Genomic DNA, 24,638 nt, shown 5'->3' with positions numbered 1-24,638 from the left:
GAGCCTGCCCAACCTTACCTGGCTCGATGCCCACTCTAGCCCGGCCAATACGAGGAGCTGGTATGTACCGCACCGGGCTATGCACCCGCACTGGAGACACCGTGCGCTCCACAGCATAACACGGTGCCTGCCCGGTCTCTTTAGCCCCCCGGTAAGCACAGGAAGTTTGCGCAGGTCTCCTACCTGGCGTAGCCCTACTCCTTGTGAGCCACCCCCCAATAAATTTTTGGGGCTGACTCCCGGGCTTCCTTCCGCGTCGCCGTGCTTGCTTCGCCATCTCCATTCTCCTATGACCCTCTTCGCACTGCTCCAGTGAATCCCAGGCGGGCTCCGGCACTCTCCCTGGGTTGACCGCCCACCTGTCTATTTCCTCCCAAGTAGTGTAGTCCCGATATTGTTGCTCCTGCTGACGCTGTTGCTTCTCCTCATACCAGCGCCTCTCAGCTCTCTCCGCCTCCAGTTCTTCTTTGGGGCGGCGATATTCTCCAGGCTGATCCCAGGGTCCTTCTCCAAACAATTCGTCCTCCCATGTCCATTCCTCTTTATGTTGCTCCTGCTGTTGCTTTTGCCTGTTACCACGCCGCTTGGTCCTGTTGTGGTGGGTGATTCTGTCACGGCTTTCGTTATGGGAAGGAGGAGTGGACCAAAATGCAGCGTGGTTGTTATTCATTTTATTTAATTAAAGAAACTATACACGATAAACTAACAACATAACAAACGTGCGAAAACCGAAAACAGCCCTATCTGGTGCAAAACACAGAGACAGGAACAATCACCCACAAACACACAGTGAAACCCAGGCTACCTAAATATGGTTCCCAATCAGAGACAATGACTAACACCTGCCTCTGATTGAGAACCATATCAGGCCAGACATAGAAATAGACAAACAAGACATCCAACATACAATGCCCACTCAGATCACACCCTGACCAACCAAACATAGAAACATACAAAGTAAACTATGGTCAGGGTGTGACAGATCCCGCCCCAAGGTGCGGACTCCGGCCGCAAAACCTGAACCTATCGGGAGGGTCTTGGTGGGCATCTGTCCGCGGTGGCGGCTCTGGTGCTGGAAGTGGCCCCCACTACACCGTAGTCTTCCCCCACCTTGTCCGCTTCCGTGACCTCCTAGCCACGGCAACCCTACTTAATAACACGGGACAGAGGGGCAGCTCGGGACAGAGGGGCAGCTCGGGACAGAGGGGCTCTTCAGACTCCGGCAGCAGTGCCGTACAGGCGGGAGACTCCGGCAGCAGCGCCGTACAGGCGGGAGACTCCGGCAGCAGCGCCGGACAGGTGGGAGACTCCGGCAGCAGCGCCGGACAGGCGGGAGACTCCACAGCACAGGAGTGGAGGAAGGCTCTGGCAGATCCTGTCTGACTGGCGGATCTGGAAGAGTCTGGCTGACTGGTGGATCTGGAAGAGTCTGGCAGACTGGCGGATCTGGAAGAGTCTGGCAGACTGGCGGATCTGGGAGAGTCTGGCTGACTGACGGTTCCGGCAGATCCTGGCTGACTGGTGGATCTGGAAGAGTCTGGCTGACTGGCGGATCTGGAAGAGTCTGGCTGACTGGCGGATCTGGAAGAGCTGGCTGACTGGCGGATCTGGAAGAGTCTGGTTGACAGGCGGATCTGGAAGAGTCTGGTTGACTTGCGGATCTGGAAGAGTTTGGCTGACTGGCGTATCTGGAAGAGTCTGGCTGACTGGCGTATCTGGAAGAGTCTGGCTGACTGGCGGATCTGGAAGAGTCTGGCTGACTGGCAGATCTGGAAGAGTCTGGCTGACTGGCAGATCTGGAAGAGTCTGGCGGATCTGGAAGAGTCTGGTTGACTGGCGGATCTGGAAGAGTCTGGCTGACTGGCGGATCTGGAAGAGTCTGGCTGACTGGCGGATCTGGAAGAGTCTGGCTGACTGGCAGATCTGGAAGAGTCTGGCTGACTGGCGGATCTGGAAGAGTCTGGCTGACTGGCGGATCTGGAAGAGTCTGGCTGACTGGCGGATCTGGAAGAGTCTGGCTGACTGGCAGATCTGGAAGAGTCTGGCGGATCTGGAAGAGTCTGGCGGATCTGGAAGGGTCTGGCTGACTGGCGGATCTGGAAAAGTCTTGCTGACTGGCGGATCTGGAAGAGTCTGGCTGACTGGCAGATCTGGAAGAGTCTGGCTGACTGGCGGATCCTGGTAGACTGACGGCTTTGGCTGCTCCATACTGACTGGCGGCTCTGGCTGCTTTATGCTGACTGGCGGCTCTGGCTGCTCCATGTAGATTGGCAGCTCTGGCGGCTTCTTGCAGACTGGCAGCTCTGGCTGCTCCATGCAGACTGGCCGCTCTGGCAGCTCCTTGCAGACTGGCAGCTCCTTGCAGACTGGCAGCTCCTTGCAGACTGGCAGCTCCATGCAGACTGGCAGCTCCGAAACCCAGGCTACCTAAATATGGTTCCCAATCAGAGACAATGAATGCCTCTGACTGAGAACCATATCAGGCCAGACATAGAAATAGACAAACAAGTCATCCAACATAGAATGCCCACTCAGATCACACCCTGACCAACCAAACATAGAAACATACAAAATAAACTATGGTCAAGGTGTGACACACGAAAAATGACGGGTCAACTCTGATATGGAATTGGTCCCCTCTTAGCTGCTCCACTCTTCTGGGAAGGCTTTCCACTCGATGTTGGAATATTGCTGTGGGAACTTGCTTACATTCAGCCACAGCCTCACATTAGTGATTTGGCCTGGCTCGCAGTTGGCGTTCCAATTCATTCCTAAGGTGTTCGATAGGTTTGAGGTCAGGGCTCAGTAAAGGCCAGTCAAGGTCTTCCACACCAATCTCGACAAACCATTTCTATATGGACCTCGCTTTGTGTATGGGGGCATTGTCATGCTGAAACACGAAAGTGCCTTCCCCAAACTGTTGCCACAAAATTGGAAGCACGGAATTGTCTTCAACATTAGGATCTGCAAGCTGTCAAACTATCGTAAATAAAGCACAAGCTACCCACTGTTTATTAGTTCCCAAAATAATTAGCTAGCGAAGCTACCCACTGGACACAGACGTCAGTTCAACATCTAGAGTTTTGATTTACACCCTGTCATTGGATTTAGGTTCAAAGTTAGGTCAAATAAATGTGAAATTACCTTACGTTGATTACTTTTTGCAAAGCTAATCAGTTTTCCATGTTGATTCAACGTCATCAAATAGAATTTTTGTTGTTGAAATGATGTGGAAACAACATTGATTCAACCAGTTTTTGCCAAGTGGGTAGCTAAATTCTAACTCTGTTTGTCAATGAAGTTAGCAACTAGCAGGCACATTGAGCAGGCACATTGAGCAGGCACATTGAGCAGGCACATTGAGCAGGCACATTGAGCAGGCACATTGAGCAGCCAGGCCACAATCAGCTTATCAAGTCACTGGCGAGTGGCGACGTGCTTCAGCGCTGTTTAATCGTTTACAACATTCTCACTATCTGTTACCAGTGTGCCTTTGTCTGGCAGTGTTTCATAGGGAATCATGTTACTAAACAGGTCACGGGGGACACAAGGTGCTTGTGAATGAGTTTTTTAATATTGACAAGTTGTAAGTTGGGATACAAGTGCACTCTAATCGTCTCAATTCTAATTTTGCCTCAAAAAGTGGCAGACTCGAGTGATTGACTCTATCCACCACATCAGCAAGGTTACTTCAACATAACATTGACGACATGTTGTCTTATGTAAACAAGTCTGAGGCGCTGCGTAATGGGCAGATCTGTCTCACTGTCTGGAGGTTCTGGCTGCTATGATTAGCAGCTGATAGAGGGCAATCAGCACATCTACTTCTTTCAGGTTAGTAGGCACTGGGCAAGTGGGCATGACCTTAATGCACACCCAGCCCTCCAGTAAATTGTGACAAACTGACTTATAAAACTCAGTTGTGGACGAGACTGACTTTATGAGCATAATTATCCTATTTACACTTTGTAGTCAATGTTGACACTAGATTTCATATCTCTGACTCATATTGATGCCACATAGGCTGTTTAAAACCAGATAAGTTGGTTCTAAGGTGCAGTTGGCCTTTAAAGGTTAATCCAAACATGTCCTTTATTAAAGGTCATACGTTATGCTCATAAATAATCCCCCTGATTATTGAATTAGCCTCTCACTCTCTCTCTCTCTTTCTCTCTCTCTCTCTCTGTCTCTGAGACATTGTGACTTGACACAACATTCTCATGTTCTTTACAGGCGATTTAAAAGGATAGACATGCTTTGCAAATGTGGGTGGGGTTTATATACTGCCTGTTTGGCCCTGTCCGGGTATATCGTTGGATGGGGCCACAGTGTCTCCCGACCCCTCCTGTCTCAGCCTCCAGGATTTATGCTGCAGTAGTTCATGTGTCGGGGGGCTAGGGTCAGTTTGCTATATCTGGAGTATTTCTCCTGTCTTATCCGGTGTCCTGTGTGAATTTAAGTATGCTCCATCTAATTCTCTCTCTCTTTCTCTCTTTTTCTCTCTTTTTCTTTCTTTCTTTCTTTCTTTCTTTCTTTCTCTCTCTCTCTCTCTCTCTCTCTCTCTCTCTCTCTCTCTCTCGGAGGACCTCATCCCTAGGACCATGCCTCAGGACTACCTGGCCTGATGACTACTTGCTGTCCCCAGTCCACCTGGTCGTGCTGCTGCTTCAGTTTCAACTGTTCTGCATGCGGCTATGGAACCCTGACCTGTTCACCGGACGTGCCACCTGTCTCAGACCTGCTGTTTTCAACTCTCTAGAGACAGCAGGAGCGGTAAAGATACTCTGAATGCTTGAATATGAAAAGCCAACTGACATTTACTCCTGAGGTGCTGACCTGTTGCACCCTCTACAACCCCTGTGATTATTATTATTTGATCCTGCTGGTCATCTACAGTGCCTTGCGAAAGTATTCAGCCCCCTTGAACTTTGCGACCTTTTGCCACATTTCAGGCTTCAAACATAAAGATATAAAACTGTATTTTTTTGTGAAGAATCAACAACAAGTGGGACACAATCATGAAGTGGAACGACATTTATTGGATATTTCAAACTTTTTTAACAAATCAAAAACTGAAAAATTTGGCGTGCAAAATTATTCAGCCCCCTTAAGTTAATACTTTCTAGCGCTACCTTTTGCTGCGATTACAGCTGTAAGTCGCTTGGGGTATGTCTCTATCAGTTTTGCACATCGAGAGACTGAAATTTTTTCCCATTCCCATCCCATTATAATCTCAACCCGGCACAGCCAGAAGAGGACTGACCACCCCTCAGAGCCTGGTTCCTCTCTAAGTTTCATCCTAGGTTCCTGCCTTTCTAGAGAGTTTTTCCAAGCCACTGTGCTTCTACATCTGCATTGCTTGCTGTTTGGGGTTTTAGGCTGGGTTTCTGTATAGCACTTTGTGACATCTGCTGATGAAAAAAGGGCTTTATAATTCAATTTTATTGATTGATTGATTGATTGATGTAATGATGCAGTCGACCACCAGATAGAAGCAAATACAAGTCTATTCAACAGAGGACAGTTACATGGTCATAGGAAGGTCTGGATGTCTTCTGATTTCTAAATGGTGGGAAATCAATAAAATAATTAATGTAAACATATATTTTTAAGTAATTCTATTTCAGGGACTGTCAGCTTAAGAGGTTTAAAGACAACGAAGTCAATTCAGTTAAGACAAATTCAATTAATTTCCACTTCAACGCTCTTAGTTATTGTGGAAATTGACCCACTGTTCTGTTTACTTTTTGCAACTACAGTGGGAAGAAAAAGTATGTGAACCCTGAATAAATTGGTCATAAAACTTTATCTGATCTTAACTAAGTCACAGCAATAGACAAAAACAGTCTGCTTAAACTAATAACACATAAACAATTATACTTTTTCATGTCTTTATTGAACACACTGTGTAAACATTCACAGTGCAGGATGGGAAAAGTATGTGAACCCTTGGATTTAATAACTGGTTGACCCTCGTTTGGCAGCAATAACCTCAACCAAACGTTGTTTGTAGTTGCGGATCAGACCTGCACAATGACCTGCACAACGGTCAGGAGAAATTTTGGACCATTCCTTTATATAAAACTGTTTCAGTTCCACAATATTCTTGGGATGTCTGGTGTGAACCGTTCTTTTGAGGTCATGCCACAGCATCTCAATCGGGGTGAAGTCATGACTGACTGGGCCACTCCAGAAGGCATATTTTGTCTGTTCAAGCCATTCTGTTGTTGATTTACTTCTGTCTTTTGGGTTGTTGAGCTTCAACTGGTGGACAGATAGCCTTACATTCTCCTGCAAAATGTCTTGATAAACTTGGGAATTCATTTTTCAGTTGATGATAGCAAGCTGTCCAGGCCCTGAGCAGTGGCGTTTCTAGACCATTTCAACTGGGGGAGCCAAGCTGGGGCCAGTTGTACAGTTAGAGGGGCCAGTTACATTAGACGTTATTGTTGTCATATCATTTTACATGTGGTACGATACTGTTGTGTTCCGCCTAAAGCCGTCTCTCTAGAAAATGTGTGGGTTAAATTAGTGTTCCACTTGCCACTGTCTAATAACGGATGTAAAAAAAAGAACGATAGCAAAAATGAGTTATGTAAAAATGATTTCATACTCCACATTTAGGGGGGCCACAAGGGGATCCAAAATTGTTGTTGTCACAGGGGCACTGCCCAAAAAGGTTGCAGTGTTTTAGGGGTGTTTTAGATTTTGACAGTAGTATCACCAGGGCCCGTATTCATAATGTTTCACAGAGAAGGAGTTCTGCTGTTCAGTTTTGCCTTTAAGAGCACAATGAATAAGATTACATGGACAAGAGGGACCTAATCCAAGATCAGCGATCCTATTCTGAGATGTTTAATGAATACAGGCCCAGTATGTTGGGAGTCATGACCAATCGGGGACATGTGAAAATGCTTACGGAGGGAACTCCCTCTATAGGTCATTTCCCAAATGTGTGATGTCTGAAATCCTTCCTGGAAGATATTTCCTTGTGCTGCTTTTCATGAAAATACAAACTTGTGTTGACATGTTGTTCACATGGAATGACATTTCAACCTACTTTAATGCTTTATAATTGCTGTAAGCCTTATTTGTCTCTGCTGCACTCAGTCTGGGACATAGACACATATTAGTCCATGCGCCAGCAGGCCAAATTGCACATATTTATTTACTTTAGGCTAGCTAAATCTAATCATGATTTTCATTAAGGTCCATGTCTGTGGGTTATATTTTCATATAATACCCATGCATCTGAGTTAACTAAATCACTGGATTATATGTTATGACCCCTAGTCGGTTAGTTGGGCAAACAGGATTGAGGGAATGAAATGTAATTTTCTATTATCATGAAACAATCTCAAGCTAAGGCAATTTGATATGTTTTTAACTCCATAATACAACGCATATTAAGGTATGAAACGATAAGAATGGTATTGACAGCCCCTAAGGTGGGCTCAGAGGTCATACATGTATGCATTTTGGGGTATATCGAGCCAGAATGGACGGCAATTCAGTATAACAACTGAAGAAAGGAATGGAATGCAATACAGTATAATAGCTGAAGGAAGGAATGGAATGCAATACAGTATAATAGCTGAAGGAAGGAATGGAATGCAATACAGTATAATAGCTGAAGGAAGGAATGGAATGCAATACAGTATAATAGCTGAAGGAAGGAATGGAATAAGTATAATAGCTGAAGAAAATGGAAATGGAATGGAATGCAATACAGTATAATAGCTGAAGGAAGGAAATACAGGAATGCAATACTGAAGTATAATATAATAGCTGAAGGAAGGAATGGAATGCAATACAGTATAATAGCTGAAGGAAGGAATGCAATACAGAATGCAATACAGAATAGCTGAAGGAAGGAATGGAATGCAATACAGTATACTAGCTGAAGGAAGGAATGGAATGCAATACAGTATAATAGCTGAAGGAAGGAATGGAATGCAATACAGTATAATAGCTGAAGGAAGGAATGGAATGCAATACAGTATAATAGCTGAAGGAAGGAATGGAATGCAATACAGTATAATAGCTGAAGTATGGAATAAGGAAAGGAATACAATACAGTATAATAGCTGAAGGAAGGAATGGAATGGAATGCAATACAGTATAATAGCTGAAGAAAGGAATGGAATGCAATACAGTATAATAGCTGAAGGAAGGAATGGAATGCAATACAGTATAATAGCTGAAATAGGAAGGAATGGAATGCAATACAGTATAATAGCTGAAGGAAGGAATGGAATGCAATACAGTATAATAGCTGAAGCTGATAATAGCTGAAGAAAGGAATGGAATGCAATACAGTATAATAGCTGAAGGAAGGAATGGAATGCAATACAGTATAATAAGCTGAAATAGCTGAAGGAATGGAATGCAATACAGTATAATAGCTGAAGGAAGGAATGGAATGCAATACAGTATAATAGCTGAAGGAAGGAATGGAATGCAATACAGTATAATAGCTGAAGGAAGGAATGGAATGCAATACAGTATAATAGCTGAAGGAAGGAATGGAATGCAATACAGTATAATAGCTGAAGGAAGGAATGGAATGCAATACAGTATAATAGCTGAAGGAAGGAATGGAATGCAATACAGTATAATAGCTGAAGAAAGGAATGGAATGCAATACAGTATAATAGCTGAAGGAAGGAATGGAATGCAATACAGTATAATAGCTGAAGGAAGGAATGGAATGCAATACAGTATAATAGCTGAAGGAAGGAATGGAATGCAATACAGTATAATAGCTGAAGGAAGGAATGGAATGCAGTATAATAGCTGAAGGAAGGAATATGGAATACAGCTAGCTGAAGGAAGGAATGGAATGCAATACAGTATAATAGCTGAAGAAAGTAATGGGATGGAATACAGTATAATAGCTGAAGGAAGGAATGGAATGCAATACAGTATAATAGCTGAAGAAAGGAATGGAATGCAATACAGTATAATAGCTGAAGAAAGGAATGGGATGGAATACAGTATTGAAGCTGAAGAAAGGCTTGTGTGCAGGTGAGAAGCTGCTTGTTTATGTGCTGTGCACATCGCCCTCAATGCATATCTCCTCCTTTACTACCACTGGGTGATTCTCTGTCTCCTTCCTTTTCAGTTTTACCAGAATTATCTCAGTACTGTCTTCATATCGACTGAGACTATGTATGAAACCCATGTTGGGAGAAACTTTTACAAGAATTTGAGCGTGCAGGAATAAAGACGTGAAACTCACACAACAAAATACGTTTTCAGTAAAAACACATTTAATTGTTTGGTAGCAAAAACAGCACCTCAGGCAACGGTGGGAAGCTTCTTTGGGGTCCAACAGAACACAACAGGGAAGACATGCACTACTATCTAGCATAGCAGACATTTTAGACAGGTTGACCAAGAACACTGGTGCTGTACTGTCACATTCACACCCACTCTGAGCAACGCTTGTCATGGACAGAACACATTATCATCCATGTCATGCCACTGAACTCAGAGAATGGCCCTCTTTACAGTTATCAAGGTTGCAGAGGTTTGGACAGAATGTTCTACAAGTTGCAACTTCATTTTTTGCTAATTTCCTGCAAGCATTTAGTTTTAGTACAGAATTAGAATAGGCATAAGACATACAGTATGAACAAGAAAAATATTCTGTGGTCCCCTTAAAATCTTTGGTTGGATTAAAACTGTTTATTGCTGAACAGCCACATTTATATTTGTGCTCATGTAACATTGTTTGCCTTTGACTTTAATTGTTACACTGTAGTGGAATGGTGATCAAGAGAGTAGACAAGAGGGCATCATCCAGCCGCTCAATCATCAACCACTTCGGAGGACTCGGAGACAACTTTCCCATCCTTGGTCTCGATCATCTTGATGACGACACTCTTCTTGTTCTGGGTGGTGACGTTGGAGGTGCTGCCGCCACCGTAGCCGCTACCGGTGCTGTAGTTGCTGCCACTGTATCCACCTCCGTATCCACTGCCGAAACCACCGCCGAAACCACCGCCGAAACCACTGGAGTAGCCACTGCTGTAGGTGCTGTTAGCACTCTCCATAGGGAAGGAGTTGTAGCTTGCTGTAAGGTGACAAAGAGAGACACAACTGGTGAATACGGGTTGGCTTAACATGAATATCATGGATGTTTTTAAATGCACCACAAAACAGAAGGTGAAAAACACTGGGTTTTATTTTGATAAATGTGTCTGCTAAATGGTGTGAGGAAGGCATTTACTTACAGCTCTGTTTGGAGATGTTGATGGACTGAATACCAGTTGCTATCCTGGTTGTGAAAAGAAGACAAATTGAAAATGTTAGTTTCTGGTAATATACAGTATTTTTATTGCTATATAATACTGTACTTTCAAGCTGACGTGTACTATTTTCATGGTTATATCTCACCTGTCCTCCTCTCCCTCCAGCAGCTTCCTGTAGGTGGCGATCTCAATGTCCAGGGCCAGTTTGACGTTCATCAGCTCCTGGTATTCTCTGATCTGCCGGGCCATGTCCTGCTTGGCTCTCTGGAGGGCATCCTCCAGGTCCCTGATGCGGAGCTTGGCGTCCTTCACCGCCATCTCCCCGCGCTCCTCAGCCTCGGCGATCTGGTTCTCCAGGTTGGCACGCTAACACAAGATGAAGACACGGCATGTCATCATTTCTGCTTATAATCAAATTATTAATGCCTTTGGAAAATAGTATATTCTGTCAACATCACGTGAGTCTACATGCCACAAATGTAACACTTAAGATAAGATTGTACTTTATTAGCACTTAGAGTCTTGGTTGTGTACCTGTCCCTTGACGGAGTCGATCTCAGACTGCAGTCTCTGGATCATGCGGTTCAGATCAGCGATCTCTGTCTTGGTGGATCGCAGGTCATCTCCATATCTGGTAGCAGATGTCTGCATCTCCTCATACTAAACATCCAACAGGAAGAAAGAAGAGGGTTCGTTAGTGATTCATGGTCGGTGTGGAAAACACGTGACTTTACATCAACCTTTTCAGTGTACTGAAAGGCTATTAGCAGCCCTGAACATAGATGCCAAAGGGAGAAACCATGTTTATCTACTATAGAGGAGCCCATTACTATACCTTGCTCTTGTACCATGTCTCGGCCTCAGCCCGGCTCTTGTTGGCGATGTCCTCATACTGGGCACGTACTTCAGCCACAATGGAGTCCATGTCCAGGTTACGGCTGTTGTCCATCTCAACCACCACTGAGGTGTCCTTGATCTGGCCCTGCAACTCACGCAGCTCCTGGAGAGAGAGAAGGAGAGAGAGAGAAGGAGACAGAGAGAAACCATCAAACACGTGGCCTATTATAAACAAGACTTTCAGACTTCAGTCTACCCCAGAGATGAAAAACCAACCAGATTGATTCCAGCAGTTTGACTTCAAAGTCAAGATGCCTAACAGATGTCAGTAAAACTGCAGATCCAGCATGAGAGAGAGACCCATTCCAGTGTATACAACAAACAACACCATATGCCATAACTCAAAAACTATAAAAAGAAAAGAAAAAAAACAATTAAGGACTGAAGAGTCAAAAATATCATAGTAATTAAGAACTGAAGAGTCAAAAATATCCTAGTAATTAAGAACTGAAGAGTCAATAATATCCTAGTAATTAAGATCCGAAGAGTCAATAATAATTGACTAGCAGATTAGGTAGATAGATGGAGTCAGATACTTTATATAAGGTTATGGCTTGAGGTATTTGTTTTGAACTCAACTGTTATGGAGTAATGTAAACAGGAAGTAGCTAAGTGATGAGCTCAGTGCCATACCTCCTCATAGATCTGCCTCAGGAAGTTGATTTCATCTGTTAGGCTCTCCAACTTAGCCTCCAGCTCAACCTTGTTCATGTAGGCCTCGTCCACATCCTGAGAGGAACATTCACAATCCATATGTTAACAAGATTACAAGATGACAACAAAACAAACTACTACAAACTAAATTAAAACTTAAGTAGCTAACCTTCTTGATCAGCACAAAGTCGTTTTCACACTCGGTGCGCTTGTTGATCTCATCTTCATACCTGGGGAGAAGATTGTGAGCAATGTTAGCTTTTAGTTCAGATATGAATATATTCGACATTTGATTTTATATATTTCAATGTCATAATTGTAACTATGTATTATTATGGTATAGTAATAGAGTTAATATACCATTTTCACACTAGGGGGCATGAATGCTACGTTCACAACAACTATGCCTCTGGGAATCGTTTTCTACTCTGCACCCTTCAATCTGGGCGGAGATTGTGAGGTGGTTCTTTATCTTGTGCAATTTCCCCCTGAGGACACAGACTGCTAATGTGCTCATATCATTTGTCAGGACTGACAGATTGGTGCACTGGTGTGTGTTCCGTTGCCGTGATGCAACAATCTGTGTAAGCGAAGCTGAAAGACATCCAGTCATCTAAACGACTTTCACCTCCAGTCAAGTAAAATCTAATGTTTCCTCCAGGACATGCCAGTTCAGTGTAGTAATCCCTACGATGTGAAGAGAATGGACTATAGTTGGGTGTTGTTCATCTATAGTACTATTACACAATACTGGTGTGTCCTGTGTTACTGATTAAATAAATAAAAAACTCTAGTAGCAGGCTTTCCCTGATCCTTTACTGCACCCCTCCAATGGTACTATATCCTGGCCAGGCAGAGGCCCAAGCAAAGTCTTCTCTGAAAATGAGGCTGACAACATCTGTTAATTAAAGACAGAGACACGAATAGCGAACTCACTTGTTCTTGAAGTCCTCCACCAGGCCCTGCATGTTGTGCAGGTCAGCCTCAAGCTTCATCTTGTCGTTGCCCAGGCCGTCCAGCTGTCTGCGCAGGTTGGATATGTAAGCCTCGAACATGGCGTCGATGTTGGAGCGGGTGGTGGTCTGTCCCTGGAGGAGGTTCCACTTGGTCTCCAGCATCTTGTTCTGCTGTTCCAGGAAGCGTACCTGTGTGTTGTGTAAGAGGGGGTAGATGTTGATTCATTTGATAAGCACATTGATCACCAGTTTATCACATTATCACAATTTATTGTTCCATTTCTGGACTTTTCTCTGTTCTACCATAAAAGGAACATCGATGGTGGGTTAACATGACTCATCCATGACTATTCTCATGTCATCCTCATGTGAACTTTCTAATCCTCCGATGGAGAAATTAGGGTGTTTATTGTTTAAATTAGTGTTTGGAGCTTGTGGGGACGGATGTTTTGAGGATAGACCGAGCAAACCATTTCCCCAAGGAAGGTATGATGTGCATCCTGACAGGAGGCAGAGGGGGAGATGGAAAGAGCTGGGGAGTTATTTAGACCTCCTTCATGTTTTTCCTGTTTTAAAAGGGCGCGGTCGGGAGGTGGGGCGACCGCCCGCCTGAGAGAGAATTGAGAGGAACGTGACAAAGCCAATCCAACCAACTAGAAGGTAAATATTTAACTGCAGTATACAGGTAGGTGTAATGGGGGAGGGGGAGAGCATGTTGGCTCATCTATAATAGAGGGATAAAATAAATAAATAGATGGCTGTCAGTGGACATTGCTCCTGACTGAGCCTCAGGAATGATCATAAAATGGCTGCCTCAACTGCAATTAGATTAGAGTCAATACTTAGAAATAAGTAGGAAAGGGAATTGTTATCACAAGATGAAAAAGGAGGGGCCATCTGCAAACTATTATCCATTCCCTTTAGGAACATGCAGTGGTAAAATCTCTTTCTGATTAGTTTTGTTCTTTGGTATGTATCCAATCAACTGGTGTTAGCCAGCTGCCCTGTTTCAATATTAACTCAGTGGTGCAGGCTATCTGGGACAGATAAGTCAGTAGAGAAGCTAGTAAGAAAACGGCCCCCAGGCATCAATTAAACTAAAGCAATATGAAACATTGCTATCACTTTTAAATGTTATGCATTGATGTTTGACCGTGTTTCGATGTTGCCCTCCATGTTTTCGTATAGACTACCCTTTCATTGAATTTCATTCCATTGTTCCAAGACTTGTTAAGAATATTAAAAGTATGTAAACGTAACAATGATGGTGATGATAAAATGGTCCTGTCTGTGTTCCAGGAGTATGACCTTTTTTGGAGTGTCCAGCAGGACAGGGGCGGGCCACACCCTTCCACAGGGGCAGGGCCACACCCCTCCGCAGGGGCAGGCCACGCCCCTCCGCAGGGCAGTCCACACCCCTCCGCAGGGGTAGGGCAGGCAGCCATTCCCAAGGTAAACCAGATCACTAGCTACTCTAACCAGAGACAGACACACCCTTCTGTAGAAACTCTCTACCCCACCCCACCCCACCCTGCTGCACTTCTGTTTTCATCATATAAAAGGACAATTACTGCAAAACCATTAGATGTGAATTCTTGAGGCCCCAGAGAAAACTAGCACAAGCAGTTTGCTTGACTGCGTTCAGTCTCAGACAAGTCAAGGTTTCCTTCCCTTTGCCAAGATGATGAGTTTGCTCCTGCGTGTATTCAACCTAACACACTGTAACAGATCTCCCACGACGTGTACCAGCAGTTCACAACGTGGACTTTTCTATAGATATTCTCCACTGTTCCACGTTCATTACACAACAGACACCTCAGCATTCTACTAGCTAATAGAGATAGATTCATAAAATCCCACAGATTGTCTGTACTCTGTACTTTCCTTTTTCATTCAAAGTCTAAAGTTTTATAGCAGTTTCAGCTCATGGCAAAGTACATTGTCAGAGATACTGATAGACACAGATAGAAATACAGACAGACGGATAGACAGGGACAGGTTACCAGGGCTGACCTTATCAATGAAGGAGGCGAAGCGGTTGTTGAGGCCCTTGATCTGTTCTTTCTCATTGGTGCGGACGATCTGGATGTTGGGGTCGATCTCCAGGTTGAGGGGGGCTAGCAGGCTCTTGTTCACCTGGACAGCGGTGATGGGGGCATGAACGCCACCACCCATACCCATACCCATACCCATCCCCATCCCCAGGCCCATGCCACCTCCATAGGCAGAGGAGCTGGAAATGTAGCTGCCACCTCCACCACCGGCCCCGAACCCACCTCCCATGCCCCTGTTGGCCCCTCCATAGGAGCTACGGGCGCTGTAGCTCTGGCGAGAGGCCCCCTGGCTGGGTCCAGAGTAGGACATGCTGCTGAAGCTGCGAGGGGCTGCCCCAGAGGAAGAGGACTTGACGGTGTAGCTGGTAGTTTTCCTGACCGACATCCTGGCTGGTCTTGAGCGGTTGGTGAGTGAAGGACACTGAGGGGCGAGACAGAGTGGCAGGCAGTCTTGTCTGGAGTGCTGGGGAAACCCGAGTGGATAGACAGAGAATGAGTTACAGCACTGGTTTTAAGAGCCTTCCCAGTGGGAGGGGCCAAAGGGCTAACTCTCATTGGGCAGGCCTCTGGGTGAAGGGAGAAGAGGGAGGAGTAGTACAGTGTAACAGAATACTTTTAGTTTCTAACACAAGCTGACCAAATTATTACCTGGCATTTGAACCCTGTTTGGAAAAACATGGTGGGGGTGGGTATAAGGGATCTGTTGGAGTGGATCTGTTGGAGTGGACCTGTTGGAGTGCTAAAGCCTGAGGTGAAATATGATAACAGCTGGTTATACAAACTGTCATGTAGTTGAACAGGATCACCTCTCTACATAGCTTTACATAGTCAAATGTGTTCCAAGACAAGGGATTAGAAGCTTGCCAGTAAACCTCATGGAATATAGGTCAGGTGCAAAGCAGAACTGTTGCTCACTGTGCTGCTCTTTAATTCAGCACCTGATTGGAGACAGGTCCAGTTAGATACTGTCCTGAAGGTGTGAAACAGGATGCCTTGCCTACCATGAACGTAATGAGCCTGGGCTACTCAGGGTTGTAATGAATGAAAGCTGCTAGTAGGCTTGTCCTGATATCAGACACCTTTATATTATTGACCTCATAGAAGCTTCATACTTTTACTTTTATACTTTTTTGAACCATCATGCTCTCAATCAGCCAATGTTATCTCTCAGCATAACCAGTTATTCCTAGAAACAGGGACAACTACACCAACCAGCTAGGTGTTCAAGCTATTCACCCAATGGGGCTTGTTGTTGTGGTTTGGAGCAAGGCCTGAGGCTGCATGCATTCCTCTATGTCTCACAGCATGTTACAGAAACCCATGTTAGAATATCATGGTTATAAGGTGATGATGGTTTACTGGGTTGTGATCTACTGAAGCCTCCTTAAAGTTGCAGGCAAATATACCTTTGTCTTACCAGATAACACCAATCAGATATACAGCAGTGCTGTTGCGCTTGTAATCTTGATTATCCACGATGGCGACCTGTCATTCACCTGTTTTGAGCACCACCTGTTTAGCAATAAAAAATATATATATACATTTTTGGGGGAGAGGTTTGCCTGTTTTGCATGTTATTTTGGCATTAATATGTGTCGCATATCAGTTTGCAAACAATGTACAAAAATGGTGTCATTGAGCCGTACAGCATACAAACATGGTCTGTTTTATTGCTTTCTTGAGTAAGGCAGCTCCAAAATGCAGGTGTTTCAGCCTAACTCAGTGCTTTCTGTGGGGGTGGGTCAGCCAGCCGAAAATACGGAGCGTAAGGGGTTGGTAATGTTCTCTAGTTGCACCATGATTGGCTCAGTGTTCTGTCACTCATGAGGACACTAGTCACCTCCAAGTGCTGTCGATAGAGTTAAATAAGAAGTGCCCGTTCGAGAAGGCTCAAGGTCATTGGCCACAGATAAAATTATGTCAAATCACGTTATATGATTGGACTGATCTTGTCAACATCATACTTTCAAAATCTTAGCTCGCAGTCATCATCATGAATCAAGTCGACAATTTACTGGAAAATCCTTTTTAATCCTTGATCATATGAAGAGAAATTATGAAGAGAAATTATAGATAAAAAGTATCGGTGCTCATCGACCATTGGACATAAACATTACACAACAAGTTGGAAATTGCAAATTCAACAGTGAGTGATTTGGAAGAAATCAGTGTCTAATTGCAAGCATTACAAAGCAATCACTATCCTGCAATTCAGTGGAGTGAATGTGTGGTCCAAGTCTGGGTTTAAGTGTCTCTTTTCCAAGCTTTAAAGGGTAAACATTCAACATTGGCCGTACCGTCAATCCAGCAAGACTTCTGCTGTGTTCAAAACAACTGGAAAATCAGAACTGGGAAATCTCAGACTTCACTGAGTTCAAGACAACTGTGAACTCTGAAAGAAACAAGCTCTGACTGGGAAAAAAACATTTTGAACAGTATTCCAACTTGTAATTCCAAGTCGGGAAACCAGGCTTCTTGCTAGAGCGATGACCTGATCACTAGCGTCATGATTCAACATTGTTTTTTTTCAGAGTTCCCAGTTGTCTTGAAAGCACCATAAATCCAGAGAATGACAGGCTGATGACAAAGTTGATGACAAAATTTGCCCACAAAGGACCACCGAGCCTCCTTCCTGTTCAAGTGAGCACAACTCAACGAGGGTGTGACTAGGGTGGGTAGTCTAGTGGGTAGTCTAGTTTTTCCTTTTCTATGTTGGCCTGGTATGGATCCCAATCAGTGGCAGCTGTCTATCGTCGTCTCTGATTGGGGATCAGATTTAGGCAGCCTTTTTCCACCTGTTGTGTGTGGGATCCTGTTTTTGTGTAGTGCCTGTGAACACTGCATTTACTACACGGTTCATTTGCGCTGTATTGTTTTTGGTGAGTTTCATTTATTAAAACATGTGGAACTCTACGCACCTGCGCCTTGGTCCATTTATTCCACAGACGATCGTGACAGAAGATCCCACCACAACTGGACCAAGCAGCGTGCCCGGGAGGAGATGGCATCCTGGTCTTTGGGGGAGGTCGAGGAGAGAATATCCTGGAATGGGAGGAAGTCTTGGCAAGATACGAAAGCCTGCCATGGAAGCAGGCGGAGGCAGCGAAGGAATAACAACGACGACACCGGGATTCGCGGCAACGATGGAAGCCTGAGAGGCAGCCTCAAAAATAATTTGAGGGGGGGCACACGGGGTGGTTGGGGGAGCCAAGGAGGGAACCAGAACCAACTCCCTGTACTTACCGTGTGGAGTTGGTCACCGTTCAGGTGCCATGTTTTCCGATTCTACGCACCATGTCTTCAGTGCGCCTCCACAGCCCGATGCGTTCTGTGCCAGCTCCTCGCACTTGTGGTGCTAAAGTGGGTATCTGTCCAGGACGGGTTGTGCCGGCTCAGCGCTCCTGGTCTCCTGTACGCCTCCAGGGTCCAGTACATCCTGCGCCGGCTTTACGCACGGTGTCCCCAGTGCGCCTTTACAGCCTAGTGCGTCCTGTGCCAGCTCCCCGTACTTGCCATGTGGAGGTGGTCATTTGTCCAACAATGTCTTATATGCTGCTGCATAAATTATGTAATATGCCAGGGAAATATGTATCCTGTAGTTAAGAATGTAATACTAACTGTATGTTGTGTAGTAAGCTGTCAGTAGCCCATGTGCCTCACCTTAATTTGGTCCCTTTTCCCCTCATAATTTAGTCTACTGTTCTGACTTGGTGGTGCACATGTAGCCTCTAGCCTGTTTTAGAGAAATGTCATGATCGAATATTGTCAAAGCTTTCATTGTCTGCTTATATGCCCCCTTTATTTATCCTACAGTTTTGACTTGGGGTATAGAGAGAATACTGTAAGAAAGGCCCATGTTCTGAAGTTCTGTCGCTGTACATTTCAAAGTGCTGAACAAATAGTTATATTGACTACGTCTGTACTAGCTCGCTCATTAAGTCTTATTGGAAAGTACGGATTGCCTCTTAGCCGCTCGTCCTCCCCTTATGTCACAGTTTGTAGATCTCAATTGTCAGTAAAAACCACATTTGTTTAAGAAAGTCAGCCATATCAGCAATGTGTTTTTTAAAGCCAATAAATAAGGCTGAATGAACTGTTTTGCTGCCAGACAAGGCTCCACTGACAGTCAGGTGTTGCAGTGGTAAGGTTTAGGGACTGCTGTTGGATAAGATTTATGTAGGCCCTAACAGTTTGTGGGCACCGTTTGTCACCGTTACAGTCCAATGAATGTATTGTTTGGTGTTGCGTTGTGTAGTGGCTTTGCTGGCATGCATAAACATTTTGGGGGTCGTTTTCCCCACCAAGATTTACATGCTAAAATCGCCACTGATTACCCCAATTGTACTTCCTGATGTAGCAATATGTGCTGCCTTTCCACAACAAATACCTTACTATGGCTATCTAACAATTACCTGAGTATGGTTATCTTTTCAGCATGAAAATTCCAGCATTTTCTATCAGGGTATATGCCATGTCAAGAGAGGCGATCATTTGGCTACTGTTTTTACATATGTTTCTGTTGGGTGTGATCATTTGTGATAATGCTTTTTATTACTTACCAAGTACACAATGCCTTGGCACTGTTGCCCCTCCTCACCTTTCCTCTGCATTCTCAGAGAGTGAGTCACGGCTCCTTGAGCCAAACACTCCATCCTCTCTCCATCCCCTCTTGTCCCACCAACGGATCTCTTGTCCTTGTTATTGCCATGGCAACCTTTAGAAATACATTATTTAACTCTCTCACTCACTTGAAATAGATCCAAGTGTGTGACTGTAATGCTGTGAGCTGTGTGACTGTAATGCTGTGAGCTGTGTGACTGTAATGCTGTGAGCTGTGTGACTGTAATGCTGTGATCTGTGTCACTGTAATGCTGTGAGTTGTGTGACTGTAATGCTGTGAGCTGTGTGACTGTAATGCTGTGAGCTGTGTGACTGTAATGCTGTGAGCTGTGTGACTGTAATGCTGTGATCTGTGTCACTGTAATGCTGTGAGTTGTGTGACTGTAATGCTGTGATCTGTGTCACTGTAATGCTGTGAGTGGTGTGACTGTAATGCTGTGAGTTGTGTGACTGTAATGCTGTGAGCTGTGTGACTGCAATGCTGTGAGCTGTGTGACTGTAATGCTGTGAGTGGTGTGACTGTAATGCTGTGAGTTGTGTGACTGTAATGCTGTGAGCTGTGTGACTGTAATGCTGTGAGCTGTGTGACTGTAATGCTGTGATCTGTGTGACTGTAATGCTGTGAGTTGTGTGACTGTAATGCTGTGAGTTGTGTGGCTGTAATGCTGTGATCTGTGTGACTGCAATGCTGTGAGCTGTGTGACTGTAATGCTGTGAGTTGTGTGACTGTAATGCTGTAATCTGTGTGACTGTAATGCTCTGCTGAGTGACAATATCGACACGCTGTTGTCAATGCATGAGACATAGAAATGTGAGATATTTATACAAACTCCACCTTATAACACTTCGTTGGGAACTAACTACCAGTGACCCTATGGCGATCAAAACAGTTGATTCCTAATTTGGACTCAAAGGTGTCAGTCAAGTATTTATGGTAACAACACCTATCTACTTATTTACAGTCTGTCCCTCCCCATCCAGTGCACGTCAAGAAGATTACTTCATTAACTGTGTTTACATGTTGTCTTATGCTGGTATCTATTAGCTAACACCTCCTGCGTTACTGAAGAGTCGACTCATTTTAATTGATGTGGCGTGGTTGTTTTACACACATACCAGTTTACACAGAGATGATTTTAATGATGGGCCTTTAAACTCTGTGTGGCAGTTAGAAATATCTTTCTCAACCTTTGACCCCCTCCCTCAGAAAGACCTAGAAAGGGTGTGTCTGGGTCTGGTTGTGGCTGAGTGTGTTTCAGAATTTATGCAACTCCCTCATGTCACGAGTGTTTTTAGTCCAATGAAGTGGTTTAGAATCAGGGGGTGGAGATTGAATCACCACTTCCATCCTCGTTAGCAAAATAACTCACATATTATTCGTTTGTTTACTCCTTTTCGTAGAACATTTTTGACATATTTAGAAGGACTGATTCACTTATGGTGCTTTCATTAGCGTTCATCTTTAGTGAGGATATCAAATGCACTGCGGTAAAATATCTGTTTTCATGGAAAGCCCACATAATTTTCCAGGGTTGGATACGTTACTTTTTAAATTGAATCAGTTACAGTTAGTTACTAGTTACCTGTCCAAAATTCTAATCAGTACCGTAACTTTTGGATTACCCAAACTCTTTAATGTAATCTGATTACTTCCCCTTTACAAAGCTGGCCATACATGAATGTTGCATTTTACTCTACAGGTTGGTTATGTAGGCTTCTTCCCATTGCTTTCTACTACAGATATTAATATGATTAATGAAAACCAAAGTATGTCAGATTCACAGTCTTTAATACAACTTGATCTTCAAGAATAGAATTTGGAAATATGGAAATATAGATGTTGCTGTCATTGAGGACTGATTGGCTCATTGTTGACATAGACATGCTTCTGTCATGGAATGGCATTCTTTGAGCACTACCGGAAGGTACTATTTGCATATGAAAAATGTATGCCATATGCTGCATTTGCTTTAGGTCTAATGTTTACGTTTTTTGTTAGTGACACTTAGATATTAGTCTATATAAATAGTGCACAAGTTTGAGCATGTGTTCATTAGGCCTATGGATTATTTATTATTTAATCAGCACAAATTAGATTGAGCAATTAAAGCCCCACTCGTGGTCTTCTTAAATTGTTGGAGCACAAGACCACGGAGCGGTTTAGAAGGAACTCCCTCAAACTTGTATTCCATATAGGCTGGGATCTGCATGCAGCTGTTGCAAGAACACATTTTCACTGGCTGTCCACTGGTCACAAAAAAAACAATGATTGATAGGCAGCTTAAACTTCTTCAATTCAACCATTATTGGGTTCAAATACACGTCCACAGCCATTCACAAAAACCACAATCCGTAAGACTCAAATAGCTAAATGAGATAGCAGCAGTGTGATTTACATCAATGTGCTATGTACAGTGGGGTCTGAAATTATTGACACACTTGAAAAAGATGAGCAATAATGACTGTATAAAATAAATTATTCAAATACTAAACTATATTGCATGCAAAAAATGCTACATTATATTATTTTATGCTGATACAATTCCTCAGACAAAGAGATTTTGTTTAACAAGTAATACTTTTTTTCTCTCACAAAGGTAAGGGGTAAAAATGATGAAAAATAAAGTAGTTTAGTGCGGCAGGGTAGCCTAGTGGTTAGAGCGTTGGACTAGTAACCGAAAGGTTGCGAGTTTAAATCCCCGAGCTGACAAGGTACAAATCTGTCGTTCTGCCCCTGAACAGGCAGTTAACCCACTGTTCCTAGGCCGTCATTGAAAATAAGAATTTGTTCTTAACTGACTTGCCTAGTTAAATAAAGGTAAAAAAATGGTCCGGTACTCCTATTACGCAATGACTACATCAAACTTGTGACTCTACAAACTTGTTGAATGTGTTTGCAGTCTGTTTTGGTAGTGGTTCACATTTTTTTGTGCCCAATAGAAATGAATGGTAGATATTATGTTGTGTCATTTTGGAGTCAGTTATTTATAGTATTGTAAATAAGAATATGTTTTTAAACACTTCTACATTAATGTGGATGCTACTATTATTACGTATAATCCTGAATGAATCGTGAATAAATGTTCCAATTGTAAAAAAACCTTTAAGAACCTTTATTTAACAGACAAGTCAGTTAAGAACAAATTCTTATTTACAATGACGGCCTACCCCGGACGATGCTGGAGCAAATGTGCGCCGCCCTATGGGACTCCCAATCACTGCCAGTTGTGATACAGACTGGATTCAAACCAGGGTGTCTGTAGTGACACCTCAATCATTGAGATGCAGTGCCTTAGACCGCTGCGCCACTCGGGAGCACCAATTGTGATGAGTGAGAAAGTTACAGAGGGTCAAAGATTATACCCCCAAGACATTTTAACCTCTCACTATATCCCAAAACAGGGAAGGTTATCATGTCTTCAGGGTATGATCTTTGACTCCTGTAGATATCAAAACTGATATCCGTATCGTACAAACTTAAACTTGCACCTGTTTTCTATGTTGATTTGAATGTCATTGAGAAAACAGAAATGTATGAGAGAGAAAACATTGTCACAAACATACTTTCTGAATTTAAAAATAATCATCTCCTTTTTTTAAAGTATCTGTAATCTGATTACAAGATTTTAGCTGGTAAGGAAACGGATTACAGTTCCAGGTTTAAATCAGTAACATGAAACCCGTTACTCCTGAACCCAGTCACTTTCAACCACCACCATAATAGACTTTACGTCACATGGTGTTTATGTAGAACGTTTCAACTATTGGTACTCTTGTCATCGCTGACAAGTTCAACTCTTACCTTACTAGGGCCGGAGCCTGCTGGTTTTCTATTCTAATAATTAATTGCACACACCTGGTGTCCCAGGTTTAAATCAGTCCCTGATTAGAGGGGAACAATGAAAAAAATGCATTGGAACTGGCTTCAAGGTCCAGAGTGGTGTTTGAAGGACATACAGTAAGAGATGTAAGGCCATTGTAAAGCAATTGCTCTCTACAATACTAAACTGCTGAAATGCAACTCCGCCTTTTGCATTTCACATACCCTTTTCTTACCCAAGTTAGGTTGGGAGAGAAAAGGCAAGGAAATAAATAACATGTGTGTCGATGGAAAAACCTGGTCTTACTCAGCGCTATGGCCCTGAGCCCATTTTGAACATTGCCCTGAAAGTGGGTTTCTGACTCCAGTTTGGCTGGAACATTCTCTCTCTCCCATTCAGGAGCATTTCCTGCTCAGTGAAAACAGAGGCTCTTTATTCGAAGGATGGTGTGTGTGTGTGTGTGTGTGGCTTCTGCTTGCTAGCTTTTATGCTGTTCATGGAGGATAGATATTACCTGTGATTTTTCTTTCACTTTAGTAAAACTCACACAGGCTGTGCTGTCCTTCTGTGATCCTTCTCCGCTTTGCTTCACTGCGCCTTTCGCTGCCACACCCACTGTCGTTATGGAAACAGGGTTACCACAGATCACTGATGACTTTTCCAGATACTCTTGACTTAGAAAGTTGAGGGATGTTGCCATGGACACAGAGATAAGTATAGCCACACAATGAGTAATCACTTGTGAGGATATACCGCAAAAAATGCATAGTGGATAATTTGTGACTATAGTGCTCTTGACGATTGAACCATGCAAGCCCATTCACAGACGTACAAATGCATGGAGCAAGAATAGATTTGCAAGTTCAAACATTGTAGTTCACCAACAAATGTAAATATACAGTGTATCCTCCTGGCACATTTCCTGTGCAGGAATGCTTCTCATTATACTGAACTGTAACAATGGAAAGACAAATAAATTGACATTGTGACTTTGAATGGAGAGGAAGCACTGGGCTTATGCTTGTTCATAAGCCAACTTCTACAGTTGGTGATTTCCTAGTTGCCAGGTTTATGAAGTAAAATATTTTTGAATTATAGTCCACTTCCTCTTCCCTGTCCTTACGATCAGAATCATTGTTTTAGTTATGTGTCTGGTTTAATCTGGCATCAAAACATAGAGCTCATTAAAAAAAGGAATCAAACAACTCTTCATTATCAATCAGTTTAATCTCTTTATGAAAACATTCTCTCAAATGAGAAAGTTCTATTCCAAACACCGTAGTGGTTCAGACCACAAATCGCCCCAGAGCTGTCCAGACATGCAGTAATCAGTGTAGAATTTAATGGTTGACTAATGGTTAAGGAAGAGTGTTCATGTAA

The 24,638-nt window shown here is 43.5% G+C and overlaps 1 protein-coding gene across 1 annotated transcript; it reads right to left on the bottom strand.

The window, feature by feature from the left end:
• Positions 1-9,250: 9,250 nt before the first annotated feature.
• LOC135503953 (keratin, type II cytoskeletal 8-like) lies at positions 9,251-15,319 on the bottom strand. Its single transcript, XM_064922159.1, has 9 exons — positions 14,777-15,319; positions 12,744-12,952; positions 11,977-12,037; positions 11,787-11,882; positions 11,092-11,256; positions 10,791-10,916; positions 10,402-10,622; positions 10,239-10,282; positions 9,251-10,078 (listed from the first exon to the last, which is right to left on the bottom strand). The coding sequence occupies exons 1-9, from the start codon at positions 15,200-15,202 to the stop codon at positions 9,813-9,815; spliced, it is 1,614 nt and encodes a 537-aa protein (XP_064778231.1). The 5' UTR covers positions 15,203-15,319; the 3' UTR covers positions 9,251-9,812.
• Between the last annotated feature and the right edge of the window lie 9,319 nt (positions 15,320-24,638).

This window comes from Oncorhynchus masou, chromosome 18 (assembly GCF_036934945.1).
Source record: "Oncorhynchus masou masou isolate Uvic2021 chromosome 18, UVic_Omas_1.1, whole genome shotgun sequence".
NCBI classification, from domain to species: Eukaryota; Metazoa; Chordata; class Actinopteri; order Salmoniformes; family Salmonidae; genus Oncorhynchus; species Oncorhynchus masou.
This window is presented reverse-complemented; position numbering and strand designations above follow the sequence as displayed.

Excerpts from the sequence above, each read along its gene's own strand:
- LOC135503953 (XM_064922159.1), bottom strand. The coding sequence starts at position 15,202 with ATGTCGGTCAGGAAAACTACCAGCTACACCGTCAAGTCCTCTTCCTCT. Across the intron at positions 12,953-14,776 it reads TCGCCTCCTTCATTGATAAG|GTACGCTTCCTGGAACAGCA; the intron begins GTCAGCCCTGGT and ends CACAACACACAG. Across the intron at positions 11,883-11,976 it reads ACTTTGTGCTGATCAAGAAG|GATGTGGACGAGGCCTACAT; the intron begins GTTAGCTACTTA and ends TGTTCCTCTCAG.